Below are 13,163 nucleotides of genomic sequence, written 5' to 3' on the forward strand. Positions count from 1 at the left end.
TGTGTTTTCTCCTGCACTATTCGGGATCTTATACATGGATTATACTCAGTCTGAAGACCGACTGCATTACCTTTTTGATGTCTAAGCTGCTAACTGAGCACACCGCTTTAAGATGCGTGTGCACATATGGTAACTTTTCTCCCTCAGAAACAGCGATGATTAAAAAAGGTTTGTAAACCCGTGAGAAAATGGAAACTGTGTTTGTTTCACATCACATGAAGTCATGCATTCTCAGAGGTGTCACCAAGATCCCATTCTGGCAAACCATTGCATGCACATAACTTCAAAAACTTATTCACGGGCAGGCAAGGAGGTAAGTCTACTGACCAGATCACATACAGATAAAGCTTGTGAAATCCGAGGAGCTAAGTGTCTTTTACCTTATCATTTCAGTCCATCGAACAGCTTCCTGAAGTTCCATCAGCCTCTCTTTATACTGATTTCTTTCCATCAGAACACGAGCCATTTCAACACGAGTAAAGCGCTTCCGCTGAGCGGTGGGGACATCACTCTGAACACAGAAAAACAAACAGAATGAACAAAGGAGCACAGCAGGGCCTTGCAGAGTCAGCCACTGCCTTCAGACAAGAGTCAGTTTGGGGCACAATTCCAGATTCTAAACTGTTTGGAGCTTTGTAAAACCTAACTCAATTTTACCCAGTGCTTTCTACCACAGCTTCCCCTCCTCCCATCATTCCAAATTTAGTAAAATCTGAATAAAAGCAGTTATTCAGGAAGGACAGGGATGACAGATAGCGAATTGAAGTTTACTTGGCCTCTTCAGGTCTGTTTTAACATGGAGAAAGTTTACCTCTTAAGCAATTAAGCTTAACAGCATTCATTCAATGCATGCAGTCTCACAACTACTTGTGAATTATCAATACAAAAATATACATGCACACGTAAACCTACATCATCATCCTCTTTAGCTTTTTGTCTTGCTTCCTCTGCTTCTGCACGAGCTCTAAATAAAAAGAAACACAACGTAAGTAATTGCATTAGATACCACAGCAGTTTTCTTTCTTTTTCAGAATCTCAGTATTAAATTTACTTTTTAAGCTCCTCTTCCAGTTCTTTATTCTTCTCTTCAAGCTTTTGCTTTGCTTGTTTTACAGCCTCTAATTCACCTTGCAGGACATCCTTCTCACAGGTCAATTCATCCACCTTTGCTATTAAATCATTCTTCACCACATTCAGTGCATTCCTAGACAAACATGTAAAACATCATTACAAGGACTGACTACGGCCTCATAGCACATTCAGCTTCAGTTGAGTTTTACTTATTTACACTTACTTTGTCTCCAACAGCTGAGTGTTTTCCAAAATAAGGTTTTCTACCTCACGACCCATTCCTTTCCAAAGGAAATGAACACAGAATTAGCAGAAGAAATTGATTTCCTAAAAGCCTCAGTTTTATCAATATCCAAAAATAGGCGAATTTTAAGTACGAAGCCTGGCAAAAAAAAAAATTACAAGCTACCTGAAATTTCAGGATCTACCACCTGCATTTAGGCTTCCCCTCCACCTTCTTCCCAATCTGCCTTCAAATAAAGACTAAAGGCAGCCCTGGCTAACAAGGCTGATGCTACCTCCATCTACTACATACATACTGAGGATGCTACATCTCAACAGCAAATAAACAAGTACAGCATCCATGGGGAAGCATCAGTACACAAAAAGTTAATTCTACTGTGTTCTGCTGTCTTTTACATCAGGTAAGAGTCAAAAGTACGTAAGTTAAACAAAACATGCCGATTAAAGCTCACATTGTGAAAGCCCTGCAAATTTCCCCAGAGCAAATGATACCTTACCAAAGAAATTATGGTCTTTAAAGCCCATGCATTCCATGTAAAGCAAAAACAAGAACAAGAAACATTTCATGTAAGGGGTAGTATGGGTGAAGAGCAGTAAAATACTTAAACTTATGAAGTAAGAGTGAATTAAAACAAAGCCACCACCAATAACTGGAAGTGAAATGTGATGTGGTTAGAAGCAAGACTTTACATGAAAGTTGTTAAATAAAATTGGTCATAAACTTTTCTATTGGTTGGACTTACAAAAAAAAAACCAACCACAACAGTAATTTAATAGAAGTTTATTTTCTGTGAAACAATTTAGAAGCAGGTAATCAAAAATGCTTTACTGTTCAGTATGTTTCACAGGAATATACTGCCACAAAAAACAAGCTTAACTCCTCATGTAGCTGCTTCAATCTTATTTCCTCTCTTGGAAATGAACTTTTCGCCCCTATTGTTTGCATGTATGAAGTAACCAATTGCAGGGTTTTAAAAATGAGGTAGATACAGTCTGTTCACACCTGGCACAGCAGAAGTATTTCCAGATTAAACCTTCCACTGTTACCACAATGATGACACAAGCGATGCTGATTCGAGATCAACACAAGAAAAGAAGTCTTTTAATGGTGGAGGCTTATTAAGACATTCTATGAACACAACTCTTAAGCAACTTTGCTAACAGACTTAAAAGCTTCATAACAATAAAAAGGGTTACTCTAAAAACGGACATGCAAGTCAAAATTCCCCAAGTTTTGGATTAAAACCAAATGATATTGAACTCGGAAGGAAGTTAGATTGGCTGATGGTGCTTCATTGATAACGGGAGAAACCCATTACGCTCCAGCCATATAGGGATGTTACTCCAAGAACTCTTTCTAAATGTTCTCAGAAGCCACAGAAGTAGCCAGGACCACTTCCAACACATTTCAGGATCCACTGTAACAAATGACCAAAAACTAGAAAGCCAAAAGAGTGCGAGGGCAAAAAAACAAAGGTGTTACCAAGCAGGGAAAGATGCAGAGAATGGATTTCATGAGAGCAGCAGCCAAGAACGCCTAACTGTAGAAGCAACAAGTTCCAATTTTTGTTTTTAAAAAGAGAAGCATACACACCAGAATATTCCCCTGGGTATGCAGCCCAAGAGAAAACATTAGAGAATCCCAATTAACTACTTTTACAGACCTCAAAACAAGTGCTTGAAACACAGCTACCCTGGATGCAGATGTGGCTACTGAGTGGCGCAAGTGGTTTGGAGTGTGGTTGTGTTTTAAGTGGAAATGTCTTTATGTTATCAAACTGTTACCTCACATTCTGCATAGCAAATTGTTACAACTTGTTCCCTTGGCACATACTGATAATAACAGCAGTGGTTGTAATGAAAATGCTAATGAAGACAACAAACCTTTGATACATTGTATTTAGTAGTATATTACTTTTGCCTACAGAAAGCAACGTATTTATCATCAGGCAATCTGGACAGAAATTTGATTTCTATCATGCAGACAAGAAGTTGTTCCAGTGTTTGTACTATTTCTCCAGTACCTGTTTTTGCATGCAGAATGCAACACGAGCTGCCCACGTGACAAAGTGCAAAAGTTTGGGATGAAATACGTTTGGCAAAGGAAGGTGTGCCTCTCACTGCTCAGGATTCCAAGCAGTACAGAGTAACAAAGAGAAGTCTTCTCTCAGACTGAAAATAGGTCTGTTAGTCCAAGTGGGAAATACTGTCAGAAACATCCCCTGCTTGATGTGAAGTAGGTTTCTGGTGGAATGCTGAACCAGAAACTCAGCCTGCGTGTGCAGTAATTCTAAATACTATGCATCTCTACTTCCGCACATTCAGAAAACAGAAGCTGAATGATTTCCCATATGCATTTCTAACACATACACACAAGAAATGCACCTGCATTTTATATACTGACAAATGAGGCCTAAACATTGATATGTCCAGAAACCCTCTGTGATTATACTAGACAGTAATCATTTATGGAAAGACTTTTAACTGGCCTCTTTGCTCCTGATCAACTCATATCCCCCAAAACTGCATTCTGTTCAGTGAGCATACAAGCAACAGCAAACTGTTTGGTAGGGAAGGAAGAAATGTTTCCTTCCCTCTTCCCTGCTTTTAATTAATAGTTTCATTCTCAAATTACCACCACTGCATTATACTGAAATTTACTTATAAACCATATTCCACAGAGCTGTGGTAAAGCCAAGAAATTACAGATAGGCATAACCACCATTAAGTTAGCTAGTACTAAAAAAAGACCACTTCAGTTCAACACAAAATCCTTATGTCAGATAAGATACAGAAAACTGGAATAAAGAATAGTACACACAGTGCCTGCACAGACTGTGGGTATGCTGGAAGAAAGACCACATTTTCCCTTTTTTGTTCCATAATTCCAATTTAACTCACTTCAGATAAAACTCAGATACTTTCAAATTACTCCTAACATTAAACCTAACAAGTATAATTAAACATTTCACTCACAACGAACACTCCTGTAAGCAGCATCGTTAAATAACCCTTCTTACCCAGCAAGTCTGCACCCTCATCCACATCTCCAATTAAGCCAGACCCAGCAGATGACAGCTCTTCAAAGAGTGATTCCGTATTACGGTCAAATGCTTTGTTCTCTATGCCTTTGGTAGGAGTGCTATGCAAAGAAATAAAACAAACACCATTAAGAAGGAAGAAGGAAAATACATTCCCACTCTGAAGAAAGTTCCCTCTATGTTGCTACACAGAGTTCCCAAAAAAACAAGTAACATTTTCAGAAGCTTTTGGCTTAGAGTCCTAAATTCCATAATCATATCTTTTCTAATATTGCCCTTCATAATCAAAAGCTTGCAAACAATCAGACTCTGGCACATGTTCAACTGGGATTCCTCCATCAGAATCTGATAAAAAAAAAAATGCTGTAGAACTGAGAATCAGCCATAAGTCCAGATTTTAAACGTGTGGGTGAAAGAAAACAAGAGGCCAGCAAAGCAAACGCCAGCATCTTGAAATCTAGATTTAAGGGAAAAAGGCCTCTCAGTGTAGAACATCTCATCAAAATACAGAAAGAATACTGAGGTATTCTTAAGTCTGCTGTATAATGAGGTTCAAGCACAGAAACAGACTAAAGAACTGCTGTTACACTTAAAACCTCCAGAGGAATTTGGGGAAAGAAACAGGGTCACAGAAGTAGGAGATTTTATTATATAACGCATGACCTCAGTCTTAAAAATTCATAACAAGTCATGAGTTCAAAACTTAAGTCTGGTACCTTCTAAAACTGTGATTTGAGTAGGAAAAACACTACTCAACTTACCTGGAACCTTTATATCCACTGAGATCTTTATCCATATCCAGCTCTGGAGTTGACTCAATGATTGCCTGAACTTCAGATTTTTCTTCATTTTCATTTCCACCTAAAGAAAAGCAAATAAGGTGTTTAAATAACAGAAAATCACCATGAATTGTGACATAGAGCATTACATAAACATAATACCATGTTGACCATCAACCTAACAGACTCATTTAAGGATTATGTAAGTAACCACATGAGAAGACACATGGATTTTGATATCCTTGTGCACACTGGAATTTCTAAGCCAGTTTCTGTTGAATTTAACTTCATTCCTATGAAAGCAGACATCCATCTCATTTCAAGGCTCTGCTTGGATGAGTGTCACTTCTGCTGCTCACAGGGGAACATCAGAAACAATTCTAACATCACCAATAAAAAAAACAGACTTGTGTTTTTACCAAGGTTTTGTACACCTAAAGATTCAGTAAAAACACATTTGTCACTTGTTGCACGAGAATACAAAATTTCACAATGACCACTGAGATCCATAATAATAATTCACTAAAAAAGAAATGCAGCTCACCTGTGGACACATTCCTTGTCTCTTGAGCTACCTGTACTTCAATATTCTTGCTTACGTCCGGCTTCTCATTCTGCATATCTGTGCCCTTCGCAAATCCCTCAGCATCTTCCTTTTGAGGAGTCTCAGCAGGCAGTGCAGGTACATCTGAAGCAGCTGTGGATGCTGGAGTAGTGGTTTTTGAGCCTGCTTGGCTAACATCAGAGAGCTCATCCTAAAATTCAACAGTTATTGAATAAAAAATATGAAGAATTGGAACAGTTACGCTGCATTTTGCTGAAGATCGTGCAAATATAAAGAAGCAGAAATATAAAGAATACCTTAAGCCAGTACCTGCCAAACGTATCATTAAACTGTGGGCATGGTTTTCACTCCTGTTAAGATTACAGCTACATAACAAGCCCTTACTTTCATGCTCTTTAAAAATCGCAATTAATAAAGTATATCAACAAGTTTATTATGTTGTTCTATTAAGCCTCGCAGACAGCAGGCTGCATTACCCTGTCAGCAACTCTTCTAGCTGCAAAGTGAATTGATGACAGTCTTTCCAAAGCTGTTCTAGAATTTCTACTTGCTCAAAACATGTATGATGTCTTAAAATAACTTCTTAAAGAACAGATTCAGAAGCACTGATGCAGAACATGTATTTATCTGGTATAAAAATATAACACAGAGCTGTACTAGCATTCAGACATCTTAACTATCACTTAAACAGCAGCATATCAGTGAACAAGATCTCACTGCAGATATGAACATAAGCTGGTCCATTTAGGACACTGTTCTCCAGCAAAACTTAATGAGAAAGAAGTTCGCATTTTGAGAAGCTTTGATTGATTGTACTGCTTGCATTCCTTCTCAATAACAAAATGAAGCTGAATTTTCAACCTTACTGAAAAACAGAGACCTGAATAGAGACATGCCTTCTGCCATTTGAGTTAAGTATAAGGTGAACAGTAGTTGTCATCTGTAAGTTTTTTACTTCTGCTACTTCCTTGCCAGATAAGACATCAGTTTATCAGTACAAGGAGCAGCACATTTACACAGACCTGTATATATGAAAAGCCTGCATCCCACAGTAACATTCCCACTTAGACACAAACTGCTGCTTTAAGCATCTTCCTATCAATTACTTCATTTTCATCCCCTTGGTAGTAAATTCCAGAACAAACTATTATTGTTTGATATTCTGACAAAATTATTCAGAAATCTCAGCCAACAAACACCTCCAGAATAACTCATCATGTATATTTGGTGCCCATTAAAAGACATTATTTTCCAAATGGCTTTTTAATAGGTACAGTTCAGCCACTGACTGACGAATGATTCACACTTCAGCAAGCACTTACAGACGGGAGGGAACGATACCCCTTACCATGGGAATCCAGAGTTCACACAAACAGGGAATAAAACCTCAACAGAGCTGCTGGCTCCATTCAAACATTTCTACATCTTTGTATTCCAAAAGCATTCACTAACTGATGCAACATGGACTGACCACCGGCTTTCACACGCAAAGCTCAAGAAAAATGGCTCGACAGTACAAAAGAAAACACAGAAGGGAATGGCCCTTGGCTTACAGCAACCTCAAATGATGCCATATTTTATATTTCTGACTTTGCTTTCTGCTGAATTTTATTTCAGGGTTCCCTACCCCCCCCAAGAAACATTGCTCATTAAGCTACTGTATTTGGTTTATATTCACATGTATAACACTGCTCTGGACCAAAGCAGCTTATTCTAAGTAGGCTTATAAGATCGCAATTTGTACTGTTTTCCGACAACTGTTTCAAACAATTAATTATTTTGAGAGAAGTTACAACAAAAAACCTATTATAACAACATATCGTAATCAAAGTAGTTTTCTGAGCAAGAATCAAAAGCGGTCCTTTGCATCCCATCCCTACCTACTCATCTTTTTATGTAAGTCATATCTCAAGCAGCTCTCCTAAAGGGAGAGCTCTGTCAGTTTAAGTTAATTAGCGTGGGGCAAAGGGAATAGGGAGATTTTGAGATCCAACACAGCCCCAGCCAAGCGTTTGATAGGTGACAAGTTTTTAGACTCAAACTCCTGCCGCCACTGATATTTGTTTATAACTGACCATTACTTACACTTCCCATTACCTCCATTTGAACTCTAGGGAAAAAAAATAGTCTGAGTTCCAGGTACTTCTGTAGAGCTTTTTATTTCTTATCAGTTTAGTATTCTCATACTGGTAATTAATTTCAATTTGGAGGAGACTAAATTGCTTTATCTGCATATATCAGAAATAACAGTGCATCCCTTCTCCTCAAACCCCTTCACTAACATAAGGAGACTGAGATTACACAAGTTCTGGAGTTCCTCAGGCTGGTTCGGACTTCCACACTTGCTGCACTCCAGCACCACTCCCCCCATTTTCCCCCTTCCTGCAGCTTACTCGGTGCCACCCTCCCACTGCTGGAATGCAGAACAATAGTAGGAATTACAGCCAAGCTACACGTAAGGGAAATCATATCACAGGCTAATTTAGGAAAGCCTGGTCACCCACCTCTGTGGTATACCCATGCTACATGTTCAAGCAGGCAGAGGCTGCTTTAGAATACATAGTAATCCAAGCCTTCCCTCCAAAATGATATTAAATTAGGAGATCTGTTTACTCTATTTACATATCTGCCCAGTATAGTGCAAGCAAGTGACCTTTGGAAACGGTCGTTAGTTAGGAAAAAAACACTTGTGAATACAAGGACTGTATTACCACTTGCTTGGAAAATGCAACCCAAACTGTTTCTTCCCTCAAAACTCCACACCTTATTTGGTTCGCACAAGTCACAGTTCTACCTCCTCCCATTCAATTCTTTCCCCCCTTCCCCCAGCCATGAACCACACACTGTTCACAGGGTTCCTCCTAAAGCACAAGACACTGACCACGTACCTTCAGACTCGTGTGGGACCGTGGCTGGCTTAGCTCGTGGAATTTCCAGTGCTCTGACCCAGGTGTTTCCCCTGCTTCTTTCTGAGCTTCAGGTGTGAGCAGTGCGTCTCCAGGAGGCAAAGGGAAGATGCCCAGTGATATCGGCCGCTCCTTTCTGTTGGAAAGAGACAGATTTCATCATCAGCCATTTCAGACGTCACACACCTTATGCTGTATGCCTCTGAAATCATCAGGGAAGTCAAACATACACATGCTTTTCTCTATTTAATACAGAATACAGCACACACAGATCGTATTACAGCACACCCTACTTTTTTCTTTTGCATTATTTGATTGTACATAGGCTACTCCATGGCTTTAGGCAGTAGTATCGACAGCACCACATCTAATCTATAGCAAACTGGAGTTCTACAGAAACAGAGCAGATGAAAATGTCAACTTCGGAAGATCAGTCTCCATCAACCACTTAAACACCACTTTTTGCACAAGATACACACCACCACATAACTTCAACTGAATCATCAACTGAAGCATTTGAGAAAGTCAAGCTATTATCCTGAAGTCAGACTCTAGGGTCACCTGATCTATATGCGTTTGTGTAACATGAAGAAAAACAAAGAGGTCAGAGAATCACCAGTGGCAAAGCCAGCCAAGGCAGAAATGCCACAGTTTTAACAAACATCGGTGCAACCCTGTTTCACCCTACAGCCACACAAAGGGTTGAGAAAAGCTAGAGACCAGCAGCCGGTGCTACCATACGACTCCACTTCTGGGAGCAGCAGCACTGGCCTCACATCACCAACTACAGCTTCAGCTTTACTTCATCAATAAGGAAGGCAAAGAACTTCATCCAGCCCTTCGCTATCTTTTGTCACTTCTCAACAGACATTTGGAAGTTCCAAAGATTTGCATGTTGCATCTCCCCCAAAACATTCCCAAATCTGGTCTTGCTATTAGTAATGTGACCAGTGAACAAAAAGGCCTTTTTTGTAGCACAAGAGAAAAACACTGTGTAGAATGCAATTCACAGGATGCTACGGCCAGCCCTGAAAAGGAATAACATCAGCTGGGCATAGCATTGAGGTAAAACAGAGTATTTGTTCAGATAGAATAATGAAATACAGAAAAAAAGAGCCATGATCAACTAGTGAAACTCAAGTAAAGCTTTAAGCACACTGAAGACAGAGGATAAACAGACACAAGTGATGGCAGATCACTTTTCTCAAGAGAAAGCATTGCAAGTGTCCCTGCAGATACAATCCAAACAAAATACGAGCATCTGAAATAACCCACGTATTTCAGCATTATACAGACAGTCAAATCTCACTCACACAGCAGTTTTCACGAGGCTTTTCACAAAATAAACACAACCTCAACTGAGTTCTCTGCAGAATTAGTGACTGTATACAAGCCATATGCAAAAACACAAAAGGCAATGTTGAAAAGCATAGAAAAAACTGAATAGTAAGTGATTTTATTTATCAAGAACCTTCCCAGAAGAGAGGTATGAAGATGTTCTGTTACAGATCTGGAAACTCCTGCATGTACACACCTTGGACTGTCAGAAATATTGTTCCAACTTCAGTTGGAAATTTAGAATTAACTTTGAGCAAAATATGCAGCAAAGCAAGGAATGCAGAAATCAGCCAGGGTCACAACATGAAAAGCATCAGATCGCTGGTGGCTGCTGGAGCAGTAACTCTGCTGAAAAGCATTCAGGAAAATAATAGCCAAAGAACTAAAGGATCAGATTCCAGCTGTCGCTGCTTTTCTTTACATTTCCCACAACTCCGCTGTGAACAAAAGGCGCCACAGAAGCTTAAATTATGATAAAAGAAAGGCTGAAAACACGCCATTGGTTGAGAAGTTGAATAGCCAAAAAAAAAAGATAATAAAAAAAAAGAGGGATCCCTTCAGCCTCAAAGAAAGGGCGGCCATAAAGGCGCATTGTGCAGAGCCCCGCGCTCCCAAAACGCCTCCCGCCGCGGCTCCGAGCAAACAGAGCTGCCTGCAAGATAACCACAAAGCTCCTCTCCTTTGTATGCATCAGAAGAGGGAACTTAAAACAGGGAGCAGCAAAACAGTTCCAACCGAAAAGTGCTTCTTTGGGGAATAGTTTTCTATTAAAATGTATCATCTCTTTTTCATATGTTTAAAGAAGCAGTTTGGGAGCACTGCAAAGCTGCAAGGTGAATGAAGCCTGAAAAGGGGCATCTGTTGGAAATCAGGGCTTACTATGAGGATGCCTGCATTAAGCAACCTAATTAGACTGAAGCAGCCTCAATTTATTTAATGGCTGTTGCCTAGAGAGCAAAAAAGCCCCCTTTACTGCCTCCACATCCAAAAAACACCCAAGAATATGACAGTGAGCAGAAGGCAGGCTTTTGTTTCAAAATCCTAAACTAATACTCGACAACGTATTGAGGCATTTCCAGGAACCTCCAGAATAAGCAGCCAGATGCTGTGCTGCAATAACCCACTAATGGTAAAAACAATACAACTGGTTTACACTTACATTCCCTCACCCTACATCTTTACCGTTCTCAAGTGCATAACAGGCTAAGGAATTGAGCTTAAACTCCTGTCATTCCTTAGGAGTAAGACTTAGGAATTACAGGGAAAAGGTAAGCCAGGAACAGCATGGCTTCCAAAAACCATTCAGATCCAACATATGTTCAGCAGGGAAGCAAAAGCTCATCACGAAGAACAAATTTTCTTAAGCCACCTGACTGCTTAAATAAATGAATTCTGAAGAAGTTATCTGAATTGAAGTTCAGGATTTTGCTCTGCTGCTTCTGTCAAGATCTGGGTTTGTTTTCTGCCCCCTTTGACCAAATACAGCCTTAACAACTAAATCACTCTAAAGAGTTAGAAGCACTTTATTTCTCTGCATTCAGTGTGCGTGTATTTGTTAGTTGCACTGCATTACAGTCTTTCATCTACTGATAGATTTTAAACCTAAGAAAAATGTTTCTGTGCTCAGCCCTCAATTGAAGAGCATTCTCCTATACAGCAACCACAGGCACCGGGTATTACAGAGAGTCACACGGCTCTTTTAGAGGATGCTTTCAGCATTTTTCTCTCTTTCAATAAAGTTTGTTATTAAATTTTGAAGCACTCCAAATTTTTGGGTCAGAAAGCTACATTTCGAATTTTCCAGTTACCCTCCTGCTGTATTTATGGTAAAAGGCATAAAAGTTACTTCTGGTAACCACGTTCTAATGTATGCCTGCTTCTGCTCCAGGCAACCAGGACACAGGACATGATGTGAGGGAGGGCAGAGCAGGCAGTGTGCCACACAAGTACAGAAAAATGAGGAGAGGATAACATTTGGCTGAACAATAGTGAATAGGCTTTGAGAGCTCTAATGCTTAAATGAGGAAAGACTTCTCTCCCCACCAACCAATAATTAAGGTTATATATATAAAAAAAAAACACAAAAAACAACAAAAAACAGCAATTAATTATCGGGTATTTGTACAGTCTATCAATTAGGTGATCTTACATAACTTATTAGATTATAAAGGAATGAAATGTGTTAGCATAAGGCCTTGGTCTGCATACCTTTATGGCTACACACAACCAGCCCTTAAGTGCCTGACAACACAACAAACGCAGGCTTTATCCGTGACATTCACTTCAGCTTTTTTTTTTTGCAGATTACTACAGATCAAGGTAATAGATTTCCTTAAAAAGAAAAATACAGGCAGATCTTGGACTTGCTTAAACAAAAGGCAAATAAATTCCAGTGTGTAAGAACCGTACTACCATATCCCTGTCCATAAATATTACATGTATAAAAGAATTTGAAATTTATCCATGGTCGACATCTTTCGTTGATCCTTGCTCTTCCTGTTTGAAAAGAAAGCAGAGAAAAAGCAAGAGCTCGTGCAGCTAAGGTTCAGTGGGTCAGAGTACCTGAGTATCCTTGGGAGGTTCTGCGTCAGAGCTGGCACGCCAGTAGAAATAGAAAAGTGCACAAGCAGCAGAACAGAGAGAGACACCAAGATAGCCGAGTTAATGACCACCGCCCCGCCAACGAAGCCAAACACAAATAGCAGCATGCATCCAGGATTCATGGCGCTGCGCTGGCATGGTGAAACGCCGGGACCGAGAAGGCTATGCGGGGACCAAGGATGTATCTTTGTCGGCAAAGTCTGTCATTCAGCCGCTGCCACAAAAACAATGCCATCAGCAGCAGCTTTCCACTCTTCTGCAGCAGCTCCACAGCAATGACATCACCTCTCCTCCCCCCTCGCACCGGAGCTCCTCGCAGCACTGATGCAGACGCAGACACAGCCAGCCCAGGAGCTATTCTCCCCTCCTTCCACACGCAGCTCATAGGCTGGAAAGCTCCAAATCTGCATAATATATTCACATCAAGCCCCCAGAACAAGTGAGTATCAAGATACCCACCTCCATCAACCTGTACACAAAGCAGCAGTGAGACGGCAATTATTCCGGGATATTTTTTGATACCTACCTTTAAGCAAACAGCCCAAAAAAAAAGCTGAAATTAAGGACAGGGCACAAAGGACATATCTCAACGTTCAGCAGTACAACAGCAGAATCTTTT

The 13,163-nt window shown here is 40.0% G+C and overlaps 1 protein-coding gene across 9 annotated transcripts in view; it reads right to left on the reverse strand.

The window, feature by feature from the left end:
* SPAG9 (sperm associated antigen 9) overlaps positions 1–13,163 on the reverse strand; it is a 57,585-nt gene that overhangs the window by 21,140 nt on the left and 23,282 nt on the right. For 2 of the 9 annotated variants that reach the window (XM_072352012.1, XM_072352011.1), the window contains exons 5-14: positions 8,588–8,741; positions 5,679–5,889; positions 5,117–5,216; positions 4,335–4,456; positions 2,798–2,920; positions 1,812–1,826; positions 1,295–1,352; positions 1,052–1,204; positions 913–964; positions 381–511 (exon numbers count right to left, since the gene is read on the reverse strand). In XM_072352012.1, coding sequence (XP_072208113.1) covers positions 381–511; positions 913–964; positions 1,052–1,204; positions 1,295–1,352; positions 1,812–1,826; positions 2,798–2,920; positions 4,335–4,456; positions 5,117–5,216; positions 5,679–5,889; positions 8,588–8,741 — 1,119 coding nt within the window. Of the gene's footprint in view, positions 1–380; positions 512–912; positions 965–1,051; positions 1,205–1,294; positions 1,353–1,811; positions 1,827–2,797; positions 2,921–4,325; positions 4,457–5,116; positions 5,217–5,678; positions 5,890–8,587; positions 8,742–12,505; positions 12,879–13,163 lie in introns of those variants that run through there. The other 7 variants (XM_072352019.1, XM_072352017.1, XM_072352014.1 and 4 more) reach the window with 5 other exon arrangements.

Source organism: Excalfactoria chinensis, chromosome 17, assembly GCF_039878825.1.
Source record: "Excalfactoria chinensis isolate bCotChi1 chromosome 17, bCotChi1.hap2, whole genome shotgun sequence".
Lineage (NCBI taxonomy): Eukaryota > Metazoa > Chordata > Aves > Galliformes > Phasianidae > Excalfactoria > Excalfactoria chinensis.